The sequence below is a fragment of the Parus major genome, chromosome 3 (assembly GCF_001522545.3).
Source record: "Parus major isolate Abel chromosome 3, Parus_major1.1, whole genome shotgun sequence".
NCBI lineage: Eukaryota > Metazoa > Chordata > Aves > Passeriformes > Paridae > Parus > Parus major.
The window spans coordinates 59855599-59883274 of NC_031770.1; the positions used below are offsets into that span (position 1 = coordinate 59855599).

General features: G+C 35.0%; 1 protein-coding gene across 1 annotated transcript in view; it reads right to left on the reverse strand.

Moving 5' to 3' along the window:
• Nucleotides 1-27676, reverse strand: part of LAMA2 (laminin subunit alpha 2) — a 336031-nt gene that overhangs the window by 227015 nt on the left and 81340 nt on the right. Inside the window, exons 3-4 of the mRNA XM_033512805.1 lie at nucleotides 23674-23786; nucleotides 10295-10537 (exon numbers count right to left, since the gene is read on the reverse strand). Coding sequence (XP_033368696.1) covers nucleotides 10295-10537; nucleotides 23674-23786 — 356 coding nt within the window. The remainder of the gene's footprint in view (nucleotides 1-10294; nucleotides 10538-23673; nucleotides 23787-27676) is intronic.

Genomic DNA, 27676 nt, shown 5'->3' on the forward strand with positions numbered 1-27676 from the left:
GGTCTTTAAACTGTTCTTTTGGGTCTGTTTTTCCCTCAGAAGATCCTCCAACTTCTAAAACAAAGAAAAGCTCTACTGTGGCTACTTTGTTATGTACCTCAGCAGGAAGCTCAAGCCACAGAAACCACCTGTCATGGATTTGCTGTCCTTGGCACTCCTATTATATCTCGCTTGGCTATCAGCTTTATTACTCTGATGTGCTTGAAAATGCTCCTTCTCTTTGGATCTTCTAGGCCTCCAGCACAGAGATGTTTTTGGTAGGAAAGGGCAGAAGTTTGGTTCTTGACTCCTCTTTTGCCTTACTGCGATTTCATATCAATTTGCAAATTTCATATTTTCCTTGCTTTTTTATGATGTCTTTCAGTTTCTAATGCCTGTTAGTACTCAGGTATTTTATGCTGCTACCTTTTTGGATACTCTAAGATTCATTATTTTTTGCAAATAGCATGCATAAACTCCTACATAATAAAAAGAAAACATATAAAAATATATTTCGACCCTCAGAGATTGCTTTATCATTTTTTACTCTCTTTCAAAAATTCCTTAATATTAAATAGTGAGAATATTACTGCCATTTTACAGAACAGTCTTTAAATAACAGTATTTTGAGCCATCCTTCCTTGCACCTTTTCTCAGAATATTTTGAGTTGCATCCCATATTCTTAGTTGTACCATTATGTTGTTCCTTGAAAGAACATTCAAAGGGATTTAAAAATCAGCCTTTGTGACAGTTACCCAGCCAATGGGAAGCTAAAAATAGTTTACTTTTTCATTGTAGTCAGATTTTTGCCTTTATTTTTGGCTTCAGAGACTCCTTACGTAGTCTCACTATCTTGATTAAATAGTACTGCAGTCCTAACTTTTCCTACTCTTCCTCAGGCACAATATATTTTATCATATGATATATGATAAAATATGTCAATTTTCTTTGACAGAGAATTGTTTGCTGAGACAATCTGTTTCCTTACCCACATTGTCTCTCTGCTATCCTCATTCAAATGTTCTTGACTCCAGACCTCAATCAAATAATTTGATTTTTGAAAAATATGAATTTTGAGTAATTTGTCCATTTTGGTCCACAGTGTTTATTTGACTAACTTTCCTGCTATCGAATTTCTGTGACATTTACCATTTAAATTGAAAATTCCAGGTAAACTACTCTGTTTGGTTTTTATTTTCTTTCCTATACAATTCCTTTGCACAGACATGAAAACATACCTACATTTGGCCTCAGGCTGACATTTTCGTATCTCCCTGCTTTAATGAGGTTTTAGTAATTAAAGTTACTCCTTCCCGTAGTCCACCTATATTTTAATGAATTTCTCCTTTAAAAAAAAAAAAATTGACAATTAAGCTATTTTTTTTTCCCAATAATTTTCCATGGTATCAACTAATTAAAAAAAATAAATAATTTAAAAAACCCCCAAAAAATACCACTACCCACAATGGTCTTCAGGTCTTCTAATCAAACAGAACACAAAAAGCCTTCACAAAATACCCACTACTCTTTTTTTCGCTGTCAGAATGAGGTCTATTACTGTCCAAAAATCTGCTACCAGACCCTACAAGAGAAATTTGGATCATTCAACTAAATAAAAACAGTAAAGCATACTAGTTCTCTTTGGAATGCTGAAAGAGTATGTTGAGTTATAAACTACATTTACAGGCATGACTCCTCCTTTTAAAATTAGAAAAATCTGCCCCAGATCTACACATTGACCTGTAACACATCTCTTTTCAGTAAGCATTGTGGTCAATAAACTATGGTGCTGAAGAGAAAAGGTACATCATCTAATCAACTTCAAACTGAAAGACTGCGCTGTATGGAACGTTTTTTGCACTCTGAAACTTCATTACTTTTTAATGATTATGATTTAGACCATTAATCAGTTTTTCTTTCAAGAAATGGTAGAAATTACAACATCAATTTCTGCTCAGTGAGAAGATGCACCAAGATAGAGAAGTGGACTGTCTAACTACACAAAAGAAACTTTCATTCCAAGTTGGCTCACACAGATGTACCAGTAAATATCCTGTCTCTTGTTTTCACAACAGTGGGAGACTGCAATACTACTTATACTCAGCTTTCCACATTTTTTCCCTCTTTGCAGCATAATTTAGAATGACGTTGCATATTTTATATCCATTATTTTTTTCTGTCGTATTAAATATTGTATTAAATAATGAAGTTGAGCATGAACTATCAACTTGAAAATACTACTTAAGTTTCTTCTTTCTTAGGCAAAAATTAGCAATGAATATTTCTATAATGTAATTATGAAATTATTGACTTGCAAAATTAGCTGTAGAAGTTTTGAATAAATTATTACAAAGACAATTCTCATTGTACATAGTAAATTAATTTAACACTGTCTCCAAGTAAATTCTATGTTTTTCTATGTTTCCTACGATTCTGAGCACATATGTCAAATGTTTACTTTGTCTTTTCACATATCTTTCAGTGTCTATTAGGAAAACAGTAAATGTTAATTTTACATTAGTGAGGCAATACACTATTGTGTAAACAGAATATTTAAGATGTATCCATTTCTTTGGCAGTCATTTGTTAAAGGTCTTGTTTTCTCAGATCAGATACTCAAGTTTAATTGTACTAAGCCAAATAACAAAATTTTAAAAAAGATACAAAACCCCAAAAGCAACAAAATTAAGCAGACCCGAATCTTTGTCCAAACCTCTAATCTATTTCATTTATTTTTGTAAACCATTTCTTTCGAAGTTATTCTAAATGGAAATTTTGGAGCTGCTGAAAGCTTATGAGCCAAAATTCTGGAAGAAAATCAATATTCTATCCCTTCTTGGTAGACACAAGTAAGCTTCTAGACTGCTACATCCTTTCAAAGTGCTTGAAAAAGAAGACTTACAAGTAGAAGTTATGAGCATTTCACTGAGACCAATCATACAAAAGGTATCCAAAAAAACGGTATCCAAAACCATGGCTTGAGTCTTCCTGAAGCTGCTGTAGCCAGAAGGTGAGGGTGGGAGGGGAAGCAAAGAAAATATAAACCAAAACCAATAGGGAGAACAAAGTATGAGTAATCCAAGAGTGTTAAGCAGGGACCATTCAACCTCTGAAGTGGTGCAACACTGAAGAAAATGAGATTAACAAAGAGCATTCATGGCAACCTGATTTGAAGATTACTGCCGACTTCATTGGAATGATCTTTTAATAAAAAGCACCATTTACCCACAGACTCTTTTGGCTGTGTCCCTACTACTAATCACTACAGAAAACTAACTGTGGATTGTAAGATGGAAAAGCAGAATGAGAAAGATCCTAAACTGATGGGACACCTGTATTTCGGTCCAGACAAAACCTGTCATTGTTTCTTAGAAAATGAAGCTGTGTCTAGCTAGACAGCCTGACTCAAGGTATGCTACAAAACTAGGAAGCAGAACATCTTGGATGCAAGGATTGCATCTGATAAGATCTCTACTTGCTGAAGTTTTCATTTGCATTCTGTGCAAAAGACTGTCTCAAGTCCTCCATTCACAGTTTTCTGAAATTTGTTTTCATTGTCTTTGCATTGAAAAAAAGAGAATTAAACAACCAAATAAAATGTTTTCATTTTGTATCACATGGAACAATTCATGTCAATCAAAATAAAAATTTCCCTTTCATTGTTTGGGAAAAAAAAATCAGAATTGCTTAAAATTATTGTTATTCTCCCTCTTCAGACGTCAAGCTGAAAAATGCTGTTCACAGATCCCTATTTTGGATTCTGAGTCAGACTGCATTCATTAGTCTCTGTCTAATGTCTTTGTCTAAACTGTGATGCTGGAAGTAGAAACCACTTCAATTTCTGAACAGTTTTATCCATCTATAATAGATTGTTACTTTTTTTTTTATATATAGTGCATTTTTTTTTTTTCCAGTAAAAATAAAGAAACACAATACTGGTACAAGACAACGTATGCCATAAACACAAGTACTGTACTGAAGAAATGAAAGTCAAATATATGGATATTTAACATACTCACTAGACATGCCTAGGGTGATTGCAGCTGAGGGCATGGACAAAAATACTACTAGCTTTATTTTTTACCACTGATGCCTTTTCTACATCTTATGCATTTGAAAATACACCTATCACTATTACTCAAGGGGAAATAAGAGGTCAGAATTTAGGAAATTATTTTGCAATAAAGACAAAATACTGAATACATGTTAGTAGCTGAGAGGATCAATCTAAAAATAGGAACTATAAAGGCAGCATCAATATTGCAATTCACAAACTCTTAGGTAATTTTTTTTTAGAAACTGTGTAGCATCTGTATCATAAATAAATAAGAAAAAAATCAATTAACTCAAAATTTTTAATCTGCAAGTGAATACATTTTAATTTTGAGTACTTCCAAAATTTGGACCCTCTGTCCTCTTAGCACTGATATTCTGAGTCTAAATCTAGCTATAAGAACACACTTTAGGGTCCTTTTCCAAGTCTCTTTTTTCACTGAGACTGCACCGAATTTGCCATGCACTATGGTATGAAGAGGAGAAAATCTGCATGCAAGCACTGGGAAATACTAGAGTTCAACGTTCATAGTACCACTGGCCTGAGGCAATCTCAGCAAAGTACTGGGACACTGGGGGAGGTTCTAAGGGACCTGAGGCATGCATTTAAAAAGGGACACAGTGCAAGCATTCAAGTGCTATGACAACAAGTGAACAAAATTTAAAAAAAAATACTGTCAAGGCACTTGCTTCTGTTTATTTTTCTTCTTTACATAGGAAGTACACACTTTGAACTTCCACTTGACTGAAGAAAATAAAGACTAATGAACATGCTTATACAAGGCTTATCTTTACTACCAGAGTACTTTATTTTGTTTTACGTTACAGTTACACTGCTACAATCACAAGAAGCGTGTGAGATTAAGCATTTAAAGGAGCAGAACTGAACCATCACTTTCTCTGCAGTATCTTTCTCACCACTATAATAGCAGTGATAGAAATACTTATTGCAGAAAATGAAGGAGATAAATTACTTAATTCCACCATAATTCTCCTCCCTGTCAGTCTTCTATTTCAGCCTTAGCCATAGAGAACATAGAATGTTCTTCTTAAAGGACACCAGGACTGAGAGAACCTTGGACTCCACTGCTCACACAAACAGCTCTAGCCAAAGTCCTTCAGTCTCCAATTTTCACCTTTGAACATGGAAATACCATGCAGGTTGCAATGGAACATTGCAGATGTGCAACTCCTTAATTACCTCCTTAATAATAAACCAGTAGTCCTTACCAATATTGTTTTATCAACCATCTGGTCACACTGATTGCTTCACAAGAAGCTGTAAAGAATCAAGCAACCCCAAGGGCTGTGTTTGATAGGAGGAATCTAGATAAACATTTTGGAAATTTGGTCCACTTTGTATGGTGCAATTAGGCATCATTCTCATTTCTACAATCAGATTACTTCAAATACAGGGATAATATCCTTCAATTTTTCTGTATTTAAATGTCAAGGTAGAGCGTTCTCAGCAACTGAAAATAATGTATGAAAGGCATCTCACACAGGACAAAGACTGTTTCATTTGCTCCCTACAAGGAAATATTTACTGACTCCTGAGATTTCATCTCTCCATTGTCACTGTATAACCCAAACTCTAATACACCACAGAAATATCCTTTGAGGCAGTATCTTCTGACAACAGATTCTGCCCACAAAGAGTGAACTATTAATTTGCCTTGAAAAGTTTACATACCTTCTGCACCACCAGATATAATTACAATTTTTAAACCAACTTTGACAGAATACCTCTATGTGATGACAGACAAGGGAGATAATTCAGTATTTCAATTAAGATTTTAAAAGGTGGGAATTAAATTCACCACCTTACTCTCCATTTTTAAATTTTCAAAAAGCTTAATTTTAGAGAAACTCGATGTTTCTCAGAATATGGTGTGGGGGGGGGTAGGGAATGAGGGGAGAGGGTATTTTTGCCTTCTTAGTAAAAGGAAGTGACTTCCTATCAGATTAATTAAGTTTTTCTTCCACTGTCTTCATTGCATTTTTATTGATAGTGATTTTTAATGTCTGCTTGCACAAAGAATTACTCAATACTGAAGGAAAAACAGAACAATTATTTTTAACCTAAATATTTATTTTCTCCTAGCCTATGCAAAACACTCTAAATCCATGTATGTTTGAAGAATGCTGTTTCCAAGTGTAACCCCCAATTTTACTTCCTACAAAATTATGTGTCCTTTTTCTATGAAAAGATATACATTTTCCTAACATGTTATAGTTATATACTATGTTGTTATATACTATGTTTTTTCTTCACATGTTATAGTGATCATCTGTTGCACATGAAGATCTCAGAGGGTCAAGCTTTGAAACAACTGCAAGCAAGAGGGAAGATTCCAATGTATCAAAATACAAATACTACATGTGCTAATTCAACAAAAAAAGTTGCAAAGAAAAACCTTCAGCATCTCACAAAAAAATAAAGTTACAGCATTGAAGGCTAACATTCAGAGACTTACATTCACCTAGACATCAAGGTAAGAAGGCTGTGAAACAAATTGCAGTCTAGCAGAAGAAATATTTCAATAAAAAAGGTGCAAACTGGATGTAAACATTAGAGGCTCCCATGTAAGAAAAATGAAGCAAAAATCACTATGGTAACCCCCTAACTTTTAGTTCTTGAACTAATGATCATCTGAGGAAATAAAGAAAGAAATGGCATTCTTATACAGGGTCTAAGTAAAGATGAAAAGAAGATAAGCATTCTTATTTACCTGAAAATACCAGATTCATATCTCCAACTATTAATTCTTACATAAACTGGTCTTTCTTACTCAGTGTAAAAAAAGAAATTAAATTATTATTAAAGCAAGAAACATCAGTTCAGTAAAAGGTAGTGAATAACTCATTAAGTGAACTAATCTCCCTTATTTTTCTGGCATGGGGATACTGAGAGCAACATTCATTTTTGTTTTGAAATGTTGTTTTGGGAAGCTTTACCTTTTATATTTATTTGGGCACTGAAGCATTTCTCTTACGAGGATAAGCTGAAGGAGCTGAGCCTGTTCATCTTCAAGAGGAGATGACACAGAGGGGACCTCATTGACATATACAAGTATCTGAAGAGGGGGGTGGCAAGAGGATGAACCAGGCTCTTCTCAGTGGTGCTGACCATCAGGACGAGAGGCAACGGGCAGAAACTGATGCACAGGAGATTCTACCCAAACATGAAGAAGAATTTCTTCACTGTGCAGTGACTGTGCACTAGAACAGGTTGCCCAGAGAGGTTGCAGAGTCTACCTTACTGGAGATACTCAAAAATTCTCCGGACACAATCCTGTGCCACGTGCTCTAGGATGACCCTGCTTAAGGAAAGAGTTTGGACTACTGACAGATGATCCACTGTGGTTCCTTCCACTCCTATCAATTCCATGATGCTGTGAAACAGCTTAGCCAGTATGATATAGAGACACACTGTTTTTCTAGCTGTCACTGATAACTTAGAATGAAAACCAGAATGCTAAGAATCTTTCTGTATTCAGGTCTTCACTTTTAGAGAAATTTCTTTGAGAGTTTCTTACCTTTATTCATTTGAAGTTGTCATTATGCAATTTTCCATTAACTCACTCAATAAAATTACTTTTTGCAAATAATCCCTGGCCTATAGATTGCTTGTTTCCATTTGACTTAAACTTCTGCTAATTACACAGATCGGAAGATAAATCACAAGGGGAATTTTTAAATTTGTTGTTGTGTTGGCTTTGTTGTTCTAACTGTTGTTGGTTCTAATTCTGTGAATGGCCAAGACAATATTACTGGTACAAATAGGAATAGTATTAAATGACAAAAAATATTTGGCTTGGAATGAACATTTCTGAAAATATGCTAATGAATCAAGTCATTGACTAAAACATTCATTGAAAGTATACACAAGGAGAACATATTCTGATTTTTCTATGACAACTTAGCCAACTTTTAACTTCAGGCAATAATGCACAGATGTACATTTGACATTGGCACTTCCTTGTGCACTTCCTTGGGTTTTCTGGGTGTACACCGGAATGGTGTGCCTAAGAAACGCAAAGGCAATTTATTTACATTTTCTAACTCCATCAGTCTTACGAGATTACTGCAATGTCTGATTCAGAAAACAACATTTTTATCCTGGGACAATGATAAATTATATGCAGATGTAGTTCCACTGAAAGACCAGGAGCCAAATACCACCAGCAACACAACTGCAAGTAAATATGATATTGGTAGAAATGTTATTTTTCATGTTATACGTGTTTGACAAAATACGAAAATTAATTAACCTGCATCAATTCTCTGTAAATGCTACATACTTCATAATGCACAGCTACAGCTGAAACTAGTGGTTTATTTACAAAAAGAGTATTGTTAAAAATGTAAGATAATTAGTTCATGTGTAATGATACTCTTCCAATCACTATAAAGGTTAATATTTAGGCTTTTCATTTCAAGCTGTTCTCTCTCTGTTACAGCCACATCTCAGATTAATAACTACCTATGGGAGGTAAGATTATCTTGGGGTTTATCCTATGTCTTTCACAGAGTATGCCTGTATCTAACAACTCCCCTTTGTCAAGTGGAGTGGAACAGATGCATTCCTCCCTTCAAAGTCATCTTTATCTTTAAAGAAACCACACACCAGATGAAAGTAATTTACTAAGTTAAAGATAGAGCACACCAGGCCCAGTCAAAAATTGTTAATTTCACATTTAAGATCAGAATTAAGTTCCACCGAATTCAGTAGGATTTAAGCCAGTGTTTCAGCCATGGACATATACCAGTGTGCTGAATAAAGTTCTCTGCTTAGTCAGTGAAGAACACAGAGACTCACTGGTTTAACCAAGAAGACAGCAGACTACAGAATCAATATCTGCTTGCGAAAGAACTGGATAACCAAATAAATGGAACCATGTAAATTAAATTAATTACTGCAATAATTAATTTTGCATTATATTTTCAGTGCAGGCATGTTGTCCCAAAGAAACAGTATAAAATTTCTTTGCAAGTGATAAATTACTAACTCATGTTCTGTTCACCCCTCAAAAAGCATGCAGTTGAAACCAGTTTAAAAATACTGCACATGTATATGAACTAGTTCTTTTAATATCACTTTATCTGCTCCTGTGAGATTTTACAGGAACAAATATCCATGCAAATGATATAAGCACTAATGATACAAGTACAACTACAAACACAAAATACTTAAAAATTTTACTAGCACTGAAATTTCCCATCCAATAACTCTTGATAATCTGAGACTCTTAGATTCAAGGTTATATCTTTCTAGAGCATATCAACAGGATATTTTTACAGAAAGCTGAATTTTTCAGTTTTTGCAACTAGCATAGGAAAGTTTTTGAGAACGCAAACTAACTATATATATATCCATATCAAGGTCTTGAAAATAACTGTATTAACAATTTTGCATGTGAACATTGCTTTGCATCTAGGGGAACAGAAGAAAGTAATTTTGTACTTATTTATAGGAAAAGAAATCATTAAAAAGTGGAACAGAGAAAATAACAGAGGGACAAATATTGAGGCTAAAATTTCATTTGCAGAGCCACAGTTGGAAAAAAATTGTTAAAAAAAATATGCAGCTGGAATGTGGTACACATGGGTTTCCCTCCAATCATTTTAAGTGACTGAAAAGGCTGCATTTCCAGCTACAGGTATTACATTTGACTAGCTCTTTCAACCACAGATTCTCATTCTCAATCTTTTCCATGCCCTCAGTTAGAACAAATGACTGGTCCGTGATTCATGTGCCTGGACTTAGGCTAAAACAGTAGAGGCCTCTGAAAGAAAAAGAAATAGTCATAAACACGGGCACAGGGTCAGCAATAAGGCATTACATTAAATTATGACTAAAATCATTACCATTTGACATCCTGGCTTGTGCACAGGGACTGAAAATGCATCTAAAAGAAAAGTGTTTTATGACTTTACCGAGTCCATGATTTTTCCCAGTATTGTCACCTTTGTTCACAAGTGACATGGGAACATATTTCAAGCACATAAAATTACCTGAAACTGCCTACCTGATAAACTCTTACTGCTTGGTTTACTTGGTAGAATATTCTTATTAGAGTGGACCCTGTGTGCATTTATATAGGACCATGTAAGATGAGCTTTTAAAATTTGCAAATAGATTCTCTCCACAGTTTTCAATTGTACCAAAACACTCTTGTCTACTGAAGGCAGATTTTTCAATTAACCAAAGGGGATTCTTTTCTGCCATGTTACATATGGAACACCATCTGATCTTACCTCTCCATTTTCCAGAGGATGGATTTTGGAATAATAAGAAGTGCATATGACTTCATCATCTTTTATGTAGGATGGGGTTCCTGGCCGGGGATAAATGTTGTAGCGCGTCAGGCACTCGCTGTCTGTGATAGCATAGTACTGCCACGGCTGATAGTCTACTCCATCCAGTGAACGCTCTAATATCCAGTTCCCAGGACGAGGGGAGTTAGCTGCTTTCACAATAACATATGCTATCTGGAAAATCTGAAAAATACAAGTATTGTTAAAATACAGCTAACTGCACAATGAAAAATTCATTCTGATTTCTGCATAGCTAACCAAAAAAAAACAGTAAATGTGCTAAGGTTTAACTGGGTTTTTTTCCCTAGACATGCAATATGGCCTTGGATTACATGGAAACTCTAAAACTACAGAAACAATTTTTCCATCAAGATTTCTGGAAAAAAAAAATAGTTGCATTAGGCCAATAGAGACTTTGAAAATAGAATTACAAAGCACTCTAAGTTTCACATTGCTTAGTAGGTAATTGCTAAACTGCCATTTCAGCCAAATGTTTGCAAAGTTTGTTTTCAAGTATTTTCAATTTGTAGGACTGGGATTGCTTCTTTATGTGTATTTATAGATATACACTTTCCACAATGCTTAGGAGATGCCAAACTGTTACAACTCTATCTCTGCTAAAGAAAAACATATTTTTAAGCTATTGAAAGGTAATCACATCACGATGAAATAATTTTATAAAACATTCTTGCTTCAATCACACAACTCAGCACTGTGACCATGAATAAACTTTACAGGACAGAGACACATCAAATATCACTATAAACAGAATGCAAGCATATAATCAATGCTCATTATAGTCCATTTTACCTGCCTATTCAACTGATCTATCAAGGTTTATTTCTGTGTACACGCTTGCTGGAATGCGAACCACAAATACATTTGGAATTGCAGAATGACACGCGTTAGTGACACAGGTCTGGTTTGGTTTGGTTTTTAACCTACTAACAGCTATATGCTACAGAAGTAGAACTGAAGCCAAGGAAAAGAAGCAGCTACTTCTATTAGAAGAGCAGAACACATATCAGGTTAATATTTTTAAGATGCAGTGCTGTGAGTCTGCACATGAGGATGCCAGGGAGTATCATGGCAATGTTGATTTAATACTTAAAGCTTTTGGTATTGGATAGTCACTGTAAAGAAGCTGCAGGATTCAAACTTAGTCCACACAAAATTTCTTGTGAGTGCTTTGACAATCAGTAGACCTACAGAAAGAATAACCAATGGTAAGCAATGAAAGAAACAGGAAGAAAATTTGAACTGGTTTTTATTACCCACCAGTATTACTGCAAAATAGAAAATGTTTTAAGTAACTGAGTGCAGCAAGTATTCCTAAACACTTGACGATGGAGACAAAGAAAATGTTTATCTCCAATTATCATTCCCACCTTCTGTGCAGATGCTGAGCATGTGGTAAGATTCACAATCGCTTCAGTCAGGAAAATAAAGCACTAGTAGCCAAAGTTTTTCAGTGGAATAAGAAGTGGGTAAGTCTGTTTTAATTTCAATCTGAAGAACATGCCTGTAACTGTACCTTCTTGAAGGATTATCTCTATACCTTTTTTCAATAGCATAAAACAAACACTCCAGAGAATAAAAAAAACCCGTGTTTCATTCCATTGTTCCAACAGGAGTCATACACTTGTCCCCTTTCAGAAATCCCCTTTCCTCTCTCAAACTCATTTACAGCTATCTTCCACTGTGGTCACAAACAATTATAGTTTTAACTATCCTGGATCAGGGTCACTAATACTCTTTACAATAAACAGAGACAATCAAAACACTAACAAATCCCTCCAAACTGTTCACCCCCAAGTTAAGCTCTTAGAAATGTAAGAAATATAGAATAAAGATTTCATTCCAGAGTACTTTTAAGTACTTCAAAGTACTTTTAAATACTTTTTTAAAAAAAAATTAACATCAGCAATTTACATCAAGTTTTCAGAATAAGACTGTTCCTTATATGTTGAATGGATAACAACTGAGCTTAACACATTGCTAGGGCTTCTACTGTGGAAGATCTGTGGTTTAGGACATATCTCACAATAAATTCAAAACCACAGGTGTGCGTATATATAGCATCCTTTTTGGAAGTCCTAAAATTTGCAGAACTTCATGAAAGATGCATTGTTAAATACAGCCAAAAAACATTTAGCTCTGCAAACATCTTGGATATATTTGCTCTGTGGGGACAAGAGGTGTAATCAACAGGAAGCATTTTTCTGTTTGCTTACTTTGAAATACTAGGCTGTGGGAGAGTGAAACTTTCTACAGTGACTTTTCAAATTGAAGCCCTCTTCCAATAACATTCTTGAATATTTTACTGAGGATGTGTTTGAAGTCTTCTATCTTACCTTCAGATAGTTCACTGCTTGACTACAATTTAATATATACCTTTGGCTTTCATTATGGCTAGGATTCTCTGTAAATTAAACTACAAAAACAACAACAAAAAAAAAAAGCAGTGGAGAGTGAACAGCATATTGCACATCACAGTGGAATGGATGTAATCTCTCTAAATCTGACAAGAAGAAAGAACTTCTTAATGTAAATAAAAGAATACACATGAAGAGCTGGTTTTAACTACTATTCAGTTAGTTTTCAACCTGATCCAGACTACTACTGTCCCAGTCTCTAAGAGTTCCTTCTGTAACAGCACTGAGCTATCTGCAACCCACTAATAAAATTACTTCCTGGACAGAGAAACAGAGCTGGAACTACCAGCAATTTTAAATATTGGTAGACTGTTAATGCTAACTGCAGACAAAGGAAGCTGCATCATGCATCAAAAATATGGCCTGGTTGATATTATTCCTGATCTTTCTAAGGCTAGGCTGAAGATAGTACAGGATGCTAATTTATGCTTCTTAAAAACACCTCTCCTTTGAAAAACAGCTAGAGCTTTAGCATGACACGAGAAGATGGTTGCCCCAGCTCAGTCAGCTACACCAGGCACGACCAGCTCACCATGGTGCTAAGAGGCAGAGAGCAGTCATCGTGCATGCCATGTTTTACTGTGCTTTCTCAGCAAGGTGGCAATGACAACGAACAGACTAAAATTAATGGCAGCTGTATGATTATTCTCAAAGCAAATCAATGTAATGGAAGCAATGCTGACTTTCCAATCAGCTGGAAAACTGTCCTTCTCCAGGTAATAGAGTAACTCTTCTTTTACTGGGGAGTTGTTTAGCAAACACAAAACCAGCAAGCATGGTGGCATGAGAAAACTAATGAAGTCTAATGCATTGAGTTTTGTTGCATTTGCTTCCACAATCAAAAAAGGTGTCATGGTTCAGTATTCTGAAGCCAGCTTTCCTATCACATCGTAACACTGAGCTTCTACTCCCATGGGGTAATTGATGAAGCACTCCTGGTTCACTTTTCAGGTATCATCAATAAACCGACACATGTCAATTGACAGAGTAACTGCACGATCTTAGAGCACATCTGGATTTGTACAAATCCAACAGAATGAAACCTAGGGACCCAAGCCTACTTATACAAATGGGAAAATGGAGCAATACCAAACTGCTGGGTAGCATGTAAAAGATCATTAACACAGCTGCCAAAGCACAGCTGGTGCTTTTTTCTACTTGTTCTGCTCATGTGACCATAGTAATATAATCATGGGAGTAGGAGGGAAATAGTCTAAATAGTCCTTTAAACCTTCCCCAAATTATAGGCAACATAATCCTCGAGATGAGAAACAAAATGAGTCTTGGGTCTCATTTTCACTGGTAATTGTCTCAGCAGTGAGAACTATGAAGCACATATTGTAGGAACACTTCCATAAGTTATACCACTGTAGCTTCTTGTGAATGCCTCATAAGACATAGAAAAGTGCATCCTACTCTACAGGATAATTTGCTACACTAATATTATTCAGATAGAGCTGAAGTGAATCATTAATCTACATAGGGTTAACTACTGAAGCAGGAAATCTCATTGTGTCCGACTCCCACTTGCACTTCTATTTAAAAAATAGATTCTTCGGTTAGAAAGCATTCATGTAAATCAGAATATCAGCAGAGAAAAAAAAAATGGTATCACACTTCAGAAGTATTTCCATTTCATTTTCTGAACAGAAAAATTATTAGCTCTAATGGAGGCTTCCATCAACAATCTGGTGTAAATGTTGTATCTACTTGTTTATTATGTTGCTGGTTATTATTGCAGTTCAGTGTCCAAGTAAACATGGTGTTCTTTCATGGAGAAGAGTGCAAAACTTAGGCATGGACTTGTTTCCTTGCAGGCTGGTATAAATACTGTAACACCATACGGCCTTTACCATGACACAGATTTATTTAAGTAGTTATTTAAAAGTGCTGATAGGGTTAGGAAAAGCACTGCAGACACCCCTTGTCCCAGTGTGAAATCCATCCAATGAGTCAAGGCGACCTCAGAACACCCTGTGGCTAAAGGGGGTTGTTAGCTACAGGGGGTTCCCTCTCATTATGAGAAGAAGGGGAAAGTCTAGGGAGAATTTCTTGGGAGATGTGTTAAGGGGATTGTATAAATGAATGAGACTTAAAATGGAACCACTTAGGGGAAGGAACAGAGGTAGAGAATGGGAGGGATCAAGGTGGATCAAGAAGGAACAAGTGTAAAACAGGGAAAAGGAGATGAAAGGAACCAGTTGACTACAACCAGCTAGCCAATCAGCATGTTAATCCTGACCTCAATCACTGAAGTCTATCCTATTTTCTCACTAAACCCTGCTTCTAAATACCTACTTAAGGTGTGCTCTCTCTGTGTGTGAATAAGAGTTAACTTCAAGCTCAGCAAGTGATGTAAATACCAGCAACTGGAGTGAGGCTGTAAATCTCCAAGATCTTCAAAAGATTATCTAAAGCTAGATACTGAAGCACTGCATATCTTGGATGCATCCATAGATGTATAGGAGACATTAATCCTGTTCAGCTGGAGAGGAAGAAGAGGGTGAAGTCAGCTGTGCTGTGTTTGTGTTCATGTGGGTGCTGACAGGACACTATGGTCTATTTATGTTGTTCTGTGCAGCCATGTATTTGTTTCACTCTCTCAGGAGTATGAGCTCTGCCTTGCTACAGTCTGAATGTGAAAACAGACATAGGAGCCTGAACTTCTAAACCACAGGTTACCAAGAACCAGAAATCACAAATAAAAACAGATTCTCAATGCAAAACTGTCCCTCTGCCTTTAACTTCTATCTTGATACTCACATATGAAAACAATTGTTACATATGCAGCAAATCATGCACCTTAAATACCACATTTGCACGGTTTCTCTTTTTGTATTAGCCTCTCCTAAAGGAGAATGAACATGAAATAGACCAAATCCAACTACTCATGAATTGAAGCAGAGATTGTGTGAGTTTTGAGAAACAGTTTCTTGTATTCTCAGAGGCCAATTTATGTGGTCAGTAATATTTCAATTCACAGATACTGTTATGGATTATTGTTTGGATCTATTACGTATGAAAGAGAGTAGACAGTTTTGATGCAACAATCTTTATAAAATTGGTTATTTAAGAACAACTAATCTTCTCATTTTAGTCTCACATCCAACTCAGACAGAGGAAAAGCCTTATTTAGAAATGGAATGGCTTTCCAGATTTCTCAAATGGCCACCTAACATGTATTTTTTCTATCACTCTCCTGAGAGACAGTGGCCATGGTTTCAAATATTCTGCTCACAGTTAGAAATTCTGTAATTGAAAATGTTGGCATGGGTGGAATAAAAAAATATGCTTAGCAGGATTCCACTAATACCAGCTTAGAGAGCTGAACATCTCCTACCATGCTGCAGTCTGCCTTTAATGACAATGTTGCTCTTGTTCCTCTGAGCTGCTTCCAACTGAAAGGCTGCTACCAGATGGGGAATTTGTGCTGAAAAAAGCACACATTTGATTCCGATATAGTTGTTTGGTTTTTTTTCCCAGTATTGTAGGCAATTTTAGCAGGATGTTGTCTGTCCAGAAAAATTGCAACTACAGAAAGTTGTAGCTACAAATGTCATGCAAATTAAGATGTCCACTGCGCTTCATGGGAAAAAACTGAGAAAGATTTTATCACAGTCAATCTTGAAAAGCTCTAAGGTGGGTGTCTCCAAAAAAAAAAATCAAGCCATTTCAGGTACAAATCAATCTTTTCTAGTTAGGCAAAAATTCTGTTTTGTACAATGCACAGCCACATTCAGTTAATACCTGCAGAATGTGCATTTAGAAAAAACAACTACAAAAATACCTGAACTTAGAATAAGCTCAGCTTTCTCCCCTACATGTATGTAACTGCTGGAAAGGCACAAGTTCTTCTAAGAACACTTTCTTCTCCATGACAAAAAATACATTGTACTAATACTTCTCAACTTTTGTTCATGTTTTAAGTACAAGATGTCATTAAAAAAAAAAAAAAATAGAAAGCAAAGTCTATTAAGAGTGCACTTTATACAATGTCAAACTGTAAAGGACTCAAGTTGTCCAGCTGTTGAATATCTGAGACACATTAAGCCAAATGGAAGGAGTCAGAACCTGTAAAGTTCCTGTCAATGTCAACTTTGTTCTCTGTAATTTTCTCTGTTGGTTTTCTCCATTACCAACTGTTCAGCTGTTTGTGAAGGCCTCAAAAAGAAAACCTGCTTTCTCTTGACTATTTATGCTGCTCATCATTGCCCTGGTGAATATCATAATCAAGAGCTGAAGTTAATAATCTGTCTTCACAATACTTTCAAATAATAACAGAAAGCAATTTCTCTTTCTTTTTTAAAGTTATCCGTTCTTTCCATTGAGAAAGACTATTTTAAGAAAAGGAAAATTGATGAAAATACCAATATCCATACCCTTCTTCTTAAAAACTGGACAGGAGGGAGGTTGTTCCTCTATTTTGGTGCTAATAACACAAAAAAATAATTCTTTTTTATTTAATTTTCTATATCCAAAAACTGATGCTCAGCCTGGGTCCAGTAGCATTGAGAGTACTCAAAGTGAAGCATTCTTATTTCCTTCAGCAATGCTTCCATGCAGTTCTCCATCATACCAGATTTGTACATTTTAATGTGCCTATCACAACAGAAGCACTGTTTCACAACCATCATCAGCTGCAAAACTTACTTTTTCAAGTAAGCTTGTTATTCGTCATAAAAGACATAAATACAACATATTTCTTCAATATCAGTAACAAAATCTGCTCAAGACTGAGAATCATATGAACCCCTTACTTATCACATCATTCTCCCAGTACAAAATCAGAACACAACCTCATATTCAAGTCAGAACATATGTGTCACCGGATTCAAAGGAGAATAGTTTTCATCCTTAAAAACAACATTATAAAAGTGGAATGTATATGTATTACACTTATCCAGAGAAAATATAAGGCAAGTAACCTCAAAAAAAAAAAAAAAGCATAAATTTTCAACACTGTTCAAAGTCTTTGTTACTGTGTATTATGAACTGAAGCTGAAAGGATTTGCTCACTTAGAAATCTTTCTGTCTAAGCACAAAGCAATAAATTCATGGTCTGATTTAATGGTGAGTATAAAAAAAACGGGCAAAATAATCCTGTAGATATTTATTGTTAATGCAACCCCTTAACCCAGCTTATAGCACTTTGTTTGGTGGGTATTACAATTCATCTTTCAATACAATAATGGGTTCTTAACATTTCTAAATGCATTTGAGACAACTCCCTCCATGTACTATTGAACAACTCATGAAAAACTTTCTCTTTTTTAATGCTGTGGGAAAGTCATCTGGAGCATCTACACTAACATTTGTTTGTTAGAACACCTAGAAGCTTCATGCAGCAGCCTCTTCAGGAATTATGGCTGGCATAGAGATGCAGTCTTGTCCCTTAACTGAGGAAAAATCTAATTTTATTTTCCTTAGGCTTTTGTCTGAGTGATTTCAATGAGGAAAACGTTATTCTGAGACAAGAAGGGAGGCCTGGGTAACATCTGTTACTTATTAGTGTGCACATATTCTCTCCTTCCCACAAATGGAAATCAAGATACATAATGTAAAGCAAATTTGCTAATAGTATATAAAACAGGTAGTTCTCAAAAATGTTTACTGTCATGTCAAAATATTTACTACTGTTCTGTTTGTTTTCATGATAATAAATAATTTTTTCTGAGTATGTTTGGTATAAATTCTTACTGGTATATTAATAAGCAATTTATTTTCTTGTTTTTCTTTTTGACTTTTTTAGATGCTTTCATTATAAGCTGACTTCAAGTCTAATAATTTTGCTTTAAAAAGATTTAAAAATTAAATTCTAATTAACAATGTAAAGTAATTTAAAAGTAATAATAATTTAAGGGAATATTAGAAAGGTAAATTACACTTTTTTCATCCCATAAATACCTAGTTAGTTCATTACCAGCAAATTGTAAAACTAAAGAACTTAAGGGAATCACTAAAATGGTAAGATTCAAGCCTATGAAGGTAATGATAAAAGAAATTAAAAAGTGAGTATTGTAACTAACATACCTGTCTAAAAGTTGTCTGTGGACTTTATTAAAATAGAACACCTCATTCCTTTTTCTTTCTTTAATTGATTCAAAAGTAATTTTCATGGTTTCAGTTCTTTCGGGCTGTCGCTTCAATAGTTCCTTTACTACTTAGGTGTAACTGAGCCAGAAAACGGGATTTAGTTTTGAGATAATTTGTTTTTTGAATTCCCAGTGTTTATATAACTTCAAAACAGAATGATTCATGAGCAAGGAACACTAAAAACAAGTATTGAGGATGACAGCACCGTGTTGCAGGCTTGGACTGTAGCTCATAGATCAGTACCATACACTTTGAGGTTTTACAGTGTTGAAGCCAACACAGTGTTGGCTGCCCCCTCCCCCAGGCTGGCAATAAAACCTCACACAGGCAAGCCAAATCAGAAAACTAATCTGGCAGAATCCACACCCCAAACAACAAAACAAGACATAGTTTTCAATACCAAGGTACATCTGGTTTCCTGCTTGGCAACACAAATGCCAGAACAAGAAGTGCAGAAACATCTCCCTTTCACCAGTGAGGAGTGGCAATCAGGGACTTGCAGCATGATGGTCTCAACAGATTTGGGGATTTTTCATTGCTTTCTCTTTAGAAAAAAAAATTTGAAGATGAACAAAACTGTCTGTCATCTGTTGGGGAGAAGTCCAAGTTTGCACTAAACTTCATTTCTGTTAAACTACTTTCTGGTTTGGGGATGAAGAGAAGCTTCAAGCCTTACCTTTACAAAAAACAGTTTTGAAAGCATTTTAAGCCCACAGTTAATGATAAAAAAGAGAAAGAAAATATTAATTGAACATCTAAACAAAATGTTTGCATATATATAGGAATTTAACACCTAAAGACCAAACAGCACTTCATTTTACTAAACTGGTTCTTATATCCCAAGACTAAACAGTATAGTTAACTTCCTTAGCTGTTCTGGTATTTGATATCAGAAGTTACTAAACAGAAATATATAACTTTTTTCCCCAATGGAATATTGGGGAAAATTATGGGAAATTGATATTCCAGAGAAAAGAATATATAACATTAAACCAATTATTGCCCTGTGATAGGCATAACTCTATATGACTATGCAGCTAATGTGCAAAGGCTAATTTAATATGGCTTTGTTGCTCAACTTTGTTTTGATTCCTTAGTCACTGTCCAGTCAACTGTCTAAAAAACCTACAGTTTTGTATTAAAAGAAGCAATGTTGCCAAATATCATCCGATTTACCTCTTATTTCACTATGGCTGTAAGATTACCTTCAGTCAATCCCTAAAGGATTAGTTGAAGTGGACCTTATTGTGGGCTTCAACTGTATAAACACCAAAACAATGGGTTCCATTGTTGTAATTTGAAACCAGTTAACAGGGAGATTGTTGCAGAATCCAAAAAACATGCAACAACTTTGAAATGCTCAAGACTCAAAGGTCTGGTTATTTCTTCTTTAAGAAAAATAATTAATTAGGCAGGGATGCAGATTTAATTAATTCATGGGTCTCTGCCACTAGTTTGCTGTATGACATAATTCCTGTAATAGATGTTCTGAGACTGCCTTTGGAAGGGATGGTGACTGCAGTGGTTTCTACATAGAGTCAGAATATGATTTTTTAGACTCCTTCCTCCCTTCCTACAGAAAAGGGTAGGGGACAGGATGAAAAGATAAAATGAAAGAGCTGGATGCTATCAGAGCTTAGGAAACTTTAAACTGATGAAGTGCAAGTGTTTTAGAGAGAAACAGCTAAATAGCTTGATTAGTTATTCTTGCTCTTGCAGCTTACAAGGCTCTGTAGAGTATCCATACTTTCTTTTCTTTCAGATATGTATGCCTGGAAAGCATCACCTGGGACACTGAATTGATCCTCCACAGTCTCAAGCAATGAAGACATAGTTATTAAATCAAAAAATTTCTGCCAAAATGTTAACTTTGGGTCCACTTGCATTCCACAAATCTACAATTCTAAATCTAAATCTAACTTAAATTCTAATTCTAAATCTAAAATATTCCTGCATAATTTAAAAAATATGAAGTGTATAGCAAAAACGTCTAAATCCACATAAATATGCTCCTGGCATCAGTAACTGAGCAGTATCAAGGAAATAGCCAATGTCCTTGCTCCTGATGTGTGTAGAAATCAGAAACAGATGGGCTGACCACTTCACCTCAAAATGCCAACTGGTCTTCCTGTGAATTTTCCAATTTTCTTTAAACATACTACACTTACCTTCCACATCACTGTGAAATTAAGACTAATTGAGGATTTGGGAATAGCACTACTACAGGGAATATGTTCTCCCTGGACGTTTAAGCATTTCCATTTCCAACTCCCTGCTCTCAAATCCTCGAAGAGAAGGCCTATTTTCAGTCCTGCTAAACCTTGCACTCGTGGGACCTGAAGTACCTCTGTAGCACTTAGACTGCCCAACACCCTTAAGGCAGAGCAGACAGACTCTCCCCAACCAGCAGGACTAAGAGCTGCAGAACAGCAGACTGCTTCTCTTGGTACCTAGCCCATCTGTGAACCACCCCCTTCCGAACTTAGCTCTACCAAGGTATCTCAACCTGTCACTCTAACCTCCATTTAAATTCATGTGAGAAACTCCTAAATAACTCTCTATTTTTGACCTTCTATGCACTTGCTGGATAAAAAGCACTGTAAAAAATAGTCTCACATTTACAGGTATGAATGGAGTTCCATAATTTTCTTGTGATATAGACTTGTTATAATGGCTAAGAAGTGGGAAAAAGTGAAGGATTAAGAGCAAATCTTCAAAGATGCTCAGAACCAAATAGTTCCAGTTTTCAGCTCATATTTTAATAATATATAGAGTAAAAATTTCAAGCATCCTTCAATGAATCATAAACTAGACTCCATTAGATAAAATCTCTTTGTAAGCATTAAGGAGAAACTCAACTGTTGAGACAAAACAAGAAAACATACTACATTTTTCTCAACAGGACCGATAATATTTGAGTTTGTTCTAACATTAAGTATATGTTACTTCTAGTTCATTAGCTATTGCTAAATAGTATACATCATTTTTATACGGCTTCCCTGCACTACAAAGTAAAGAAAAAAAAAAAGTCACTGCCCCAAAAGGCCAAGCACTATATAAATGAGGAAATTGTAATTATTTTCCTGATTTTTTCATGAAATTGGGATTGCTAAAAGCATTCCATGTACTATCATAATTACCACTAATAACATAAGAACTAATGCATTCCTGCAATTTTCAGTCCATTACTTGTGGATTTGTCATTTGTTATTTCTATCTCACAAAGGGAAATTAAGCATTTTTATACTTATAGGAAGAATTCATCAACACAAACATAGCAATTACTGAATCTCCTAAAAGCCAAAGGTAAAGAATGGAATTTCTTTTAAGTGAGGTCACAGACATATCTGGTGACCTTCACCATTCATACTGACTACTACACAAAAGAAAAGCTGAAAGAGAAATTTCATATTCTACCGGTTACTTTAATAGTCTATAATGTTCTGACTATGAAATTCTTGGATAAGCAAACAAAGACTCCTAATACCTCTCAAGACACAAACACTTATTCCTTACTGAGCAGTCCAAGAGCCATGCAAATTGCAGCAGACCTTTTGCTACATTTTGGGGAACAATACTTGTTCTGTTCCTGTACAGTGGTGAGTAAAATCGCGTGCATTCCTAACTACATGGGTTACTCAGATCATAAAGGGTGTGCCAGATAGCATTAGTGACACAGGGTCTTATCCCACCTCTCTGACATCCACAGAAACCCCAACACTGCTCCTATTTCAGCCAAGAACAAATGAATGGGCTTAAGAGAAGGTATCAGCTTTAGAGCTGCAGAAGGACTGCCAAGTTTTCTTTTAATAGGACATGGGAAAGAAACAGGGTCAGACTCGATCCTTGTCTCATTTTTAAAAAACAGTAACAAAAAACCCCCAAACCCACGCCACACACAGTGCAGCATTCTCACACTGTTGTCAGCTGGCACATGAAGAAGCCTTTTAAATACATTAGAACAACCCATACTTTTTCTCCAGTATCATCACTGATGCTTTAGTTGCTAGCTTTTAATACATAAGAAAACTTAAAACTTTCATAAATTCATAAATCTGCTAATTTCTGATGATAATCTAGATGATGAAATAGCAGGAGAAAAAACAGGAGTTGTAAAGCCCTAGTTTAGAAGGCCTGACCTAAACAACCACACAACTAAAATTTCTAGGGTGATGGAAAACAAGGATGGGAATTTATTTCTAATGCCCAAGAGCTACTTGCATATTATCAGATCACAACCAACAAGAGGCACAATTCCTTGCTGCAAAAGCAAACCAGTAAATAACTCTGAAAATTTAAAAGACACATTAAAAAATGCCCTAAACCTCTTTAATGCACAGGATCCTCCTCTCAAACTTCTGTAAAAGTTTTAGCTCTCCTATTTGAAAGAGAAATGCACATTGAATACTTTTGCATATATAAGGCTAAAACCACAGATGTAGGATTGTTTCTGCCATTAGCCAAGAGGGCTCCAAAGCCAGAATGCTAATTACTCTTCCAGGATTCAAAGGCTCTTCCAGGTCTAAAAATCCCTACCCTCCAAATACTTAAGATTCACAGATAAAGGTACTCCAAACAGCATGACTTCGAAAAAATATATATTAAATATTAATTTTTTTGTATTTGGCACATTATGTTACAACAAATGGGTCAGTAATATCCATATAAACAACAGAAAATTACAGGACAAAATTGGTTATATAGGAAACCAACACAGAGAAAAAATTAAGATAATCCAGGTGATCTATCATGCAAGAAAGCAAGTCCAGAAACAAACAAATAGAAGACTACCTGTTGGAGGTCCAACGTAATGGTCACATAATGATACTCAATTCCATTCTGGATACTAGGGCTTTGCCACCAAGTGTTCTTGCCATCAATTGCATTTGTTATCGGGTGTCGTTCTGTTAGAACAGCAGGAACATATAAATAAATTTCAAAACTATTAGAAGATTTACTTATTTTTAGATCTGAAATCTATATTTTAAGACAATTGCAGAAGTAATGAGGCAGGACTTCAAAAAGAAAAAAGAATCAATTAGTTTTTCTTGTACTCTTGGGGTTATTATTAATTATATTAATTATATTAATAATATTAATTAAATTAATTAAATTAATTTAAAATTAATTATATTAATAATAAGTCATGCTTATTATTATTGGAATACGGATTTAATTTTAGTTGTTTAATTTTAAATTATGTTCACAAGAAGGTCATTCAGAACATCTAATTGCAGAAGGCTCTCCTGATCCAACAGAAAATGCAGGCATTTAAATCAAGTAAACATTTCCTGCACTCTTGCAAAATTTCAAGTACTGCAAAGTCATCAAATGTTGCAACAGAAACAACAAATCAAAAACCTGAGATATGGTGTGTAAGAAAAGCAGAGATTAAAGTAATACTGGTACTGGCATTTCTAAGACATTTTTAAGTGCACATGGAACTTTGTTCAGGAAATAATTCCTAAATCATTACAGAGGAAATGATTCAGAAATCATTACAGAACATATTCTTCAGCTGGAAAATATTCTGACTCACATATATGAATATAAATGTTTATTTGGTTATAATCCATATCAAGGTCCAAGATGCATTATTTTTCATGTCTGTATTTACTCTCCTGCAGTGTCCCAAATGAATCCTAAATAAGAGGGATATAAATGTATTTACAGAATTGAATTATTCCTGAATTTCAAGATCTTCTACAGTATCAAAATTCGCTTACTTAGTACTTTAATTAGTTATTTAGACTGAGGAAAAATCACACTCAATATTTCCAGGTTACTTTTTGCGTTTCTCTCCTGTACGAAATGGAGAAGTACAAAATCCCAATTTTAAAAGGTACAAGGATCTATGTTTTGAAGTCCCTAATTTTTCAGAGCAAGCCTGTGCATTATGAGGAAAATAAACCAGAGGAAATTCAAATACAGTAAGTTTCTTCTATGCAAATTCTGTTTGCAAGAACATGAATTAAGGAGGAAACCCTACATCTCTTATAATGGATGACTTTCTAAACTGTCAGTTTTCCTTGATATAAAACTGGAATATGATTCATTACTAGCTGGGCCTAGAATTGCTAATAATTACTGATTCATTTACTTATTATTTTTATTATTACTTATATAAACTAGCCAGATTGATAGTCTTTATATCTCTGGTTTTTTTGCAATATCAACCACCTGTGGAGGACAGAAGTCCTAGCTCATTAAGAGAAACCAGAATGCCTGAACATATTTAAAGATACAATTAAAGTGCTTTGTGGGAGTGAGTGAAGGCATAAAACCTCAATATTGAAAATGCCAAAATTTCATTTAAATATTATTCAATGGTATTAGTGTACAGTAACATTTGCAAGTTAGAATTCTGGTACTACAACTGATAAAGCTATAGGTAGCTTTATATTGAAGAGAAAAGCAAAGCACACCCTGTTCTTTACATGCTGTCAGTTCCCACAGCTCTGATCATTTTCTCAAATCTTGGCTTTAAAAGAGTGGCAGCAAAAATCAGCTTTAAATCAAATTCAGGGCTTTTTTGGTGATTGTGACAGAAGTTATCTAATTGGAAATTTTGATCTAAGTCTCTTCAGATGAAATTGATATAAAGGTAAATCATCAGAAGGAGGACTGGGAGATGAATCAACAATTAACTGTAATCACCATTATGAAAGTTTAATCATAATTAATTTGAAAATTGATTAATTGCTGGCATGTTTAGCTTATTTAAAAGGTAAGGGGGAAAAAATGAAATATTTCTAAAAAGGACTGGATTGCAAATGCAGTTCAAGGACCAATCTCCCTGATGGATGGCAAGAGGGAGAACTTAGAGAGTGAGCCCATCAAACTGTGCACTTTAATTTGGACTCACATGTGATTAACCAGGGAATCTGTGTTCATTTCCTACTACAGTAATTGAGGGGAAGAACTCCAGACTCACACATTCCAGTGGGATCATTTTAAGTCTGGTTATATTACATGGTTCTCCTATTAACAAACCATTTCTGTTTAAACACGGCACTTCCCTTCACCAATTGAACATGTAAAGACCTTGAGATATGATTGTCACAAAAGACCAGATATGAAGCTGATCTCATTCAAATTTAGAAGAGATTAGGAAAAAGGGGAAACATAGATATAAATCATTTAGATGGGTTTTTTAATATACACACACATTATGTCTGTGTGTATACAAATATTTTAGTGTACACTGTCTGACATCATAGACAGGACAAAGCAGTATCTCTGGTTTAGGTCTGATTTTGGAAATAAGCAAGCTTCATATAGGAAAATAAAAAATGGGTAATGTGCATGTGTCTCTAATTCCCATCTGTAAAACAGGAAATCTTTTGCTCAGTCTCTCTGTCAGAATGCTTCCAGAAACTGAATTATTTTCTGAGTGAAACACACTACTATAATGTAATTGGATGTGTCTACTGCTAAAGAATCATGTGACCTTTCCTCAGAAGGTGGAATTTTCTAAAGTTAAAGAAGATGTTGAAACTTGGAAAACAATCAGGAAAAAAAAAAAAAAGGTTGTAACTCTCTTCAGATAAATTAAATAGTCTACACTGGGACAATTATAAATAGCTTCACAATTATAAAATTTAGCATGAAAAGAAAGCATCTGAAGTTTGTAATGGACAGCTAACTGCCCTCTCAGTGGTGTTTCACCATTAGCAATGGGAAATCTCAAAGTAAACCATGTGAACAGGAACATATGGTTATTCTGAAGATAACCTGGATCTCTGTAGTGCTAGTAAGAGCTCAGGTGAAGTTTAATAAATATGAAAGCTTCTAAAGAGAATTAAAAGAACTGCAATTCATGCAGTTCTTTGAATTTTATCTTCTAGAAGATAAAACCTATGAGGAGAATGAAAGAAAAGATAGCTTGGTGTAGAAATTAGATAGAACAATACCATCACCCTTCAATTAATTAAATACTTTTTTTAAGAAAAAGGGAATAATAATCCATTCCTTGTATTGACCGAACTTAGGAAATAGGTAACATGAACTTTGGCAAGGAGATGCACATTAGCTATTAGAAAAACACTTTGTTTTGAGCGATGTAATGAGTGAACCACACTAGAAAGTGTGGCCAGGGGAGGAAGTTTCAAAGGAGAATCTAAACAAGCTTCTGTCTGGAAAGTTACAGCCACAGATAGGTCATCCTGTCTAGAACTAGCAGACAGATTACGTGTCTTTTTTTTTTTTTTTCTTTTTCCCCTGGTTTTAATCACATGCTTAAATGTCATAAGATATAAATGTATCTGAGCTAAGTTTTATTGGAATACAATTGGAAAAAAATTATTGTCTTCATGCTTCTGTGTCTGTGCCTCTTCCAGAATTTTATCTATTCCATTAAAAACTATCTTAAGTATCTCTACATCCTCTACAATCTGCAGTGCCAATATACTCATGAAAATCTAATAATGTTAAAGCTGTTCATGTCTTTCACTGCAAGGTTACATGAAATTAAACTTGTATGACTTGAATAAGAAATTTTCTTAGTTCTAATCTTCCCAACTACCAGAAATAAGCATGTCTGAAGTAGATGATGACAAATTCATACTTTAAAACTGATTTTTCTTTCAGGTAATCTTTAAGAAAGCAGCGTTAGCAAAAATCAATTTTAATATTAAAAACTAAGCATTAAACCAAGCAGTGTTCCATTACTTTATCTTATTTTTTCTGGCTCAGTGAAACTGAATTTACTGGAATTTCAGATATTGCTTAGACTGGCCAAAATGTTCAAATTCCACATGTAGGTATGCAGGTAAGTCAGTTATCTGTTTTTCTG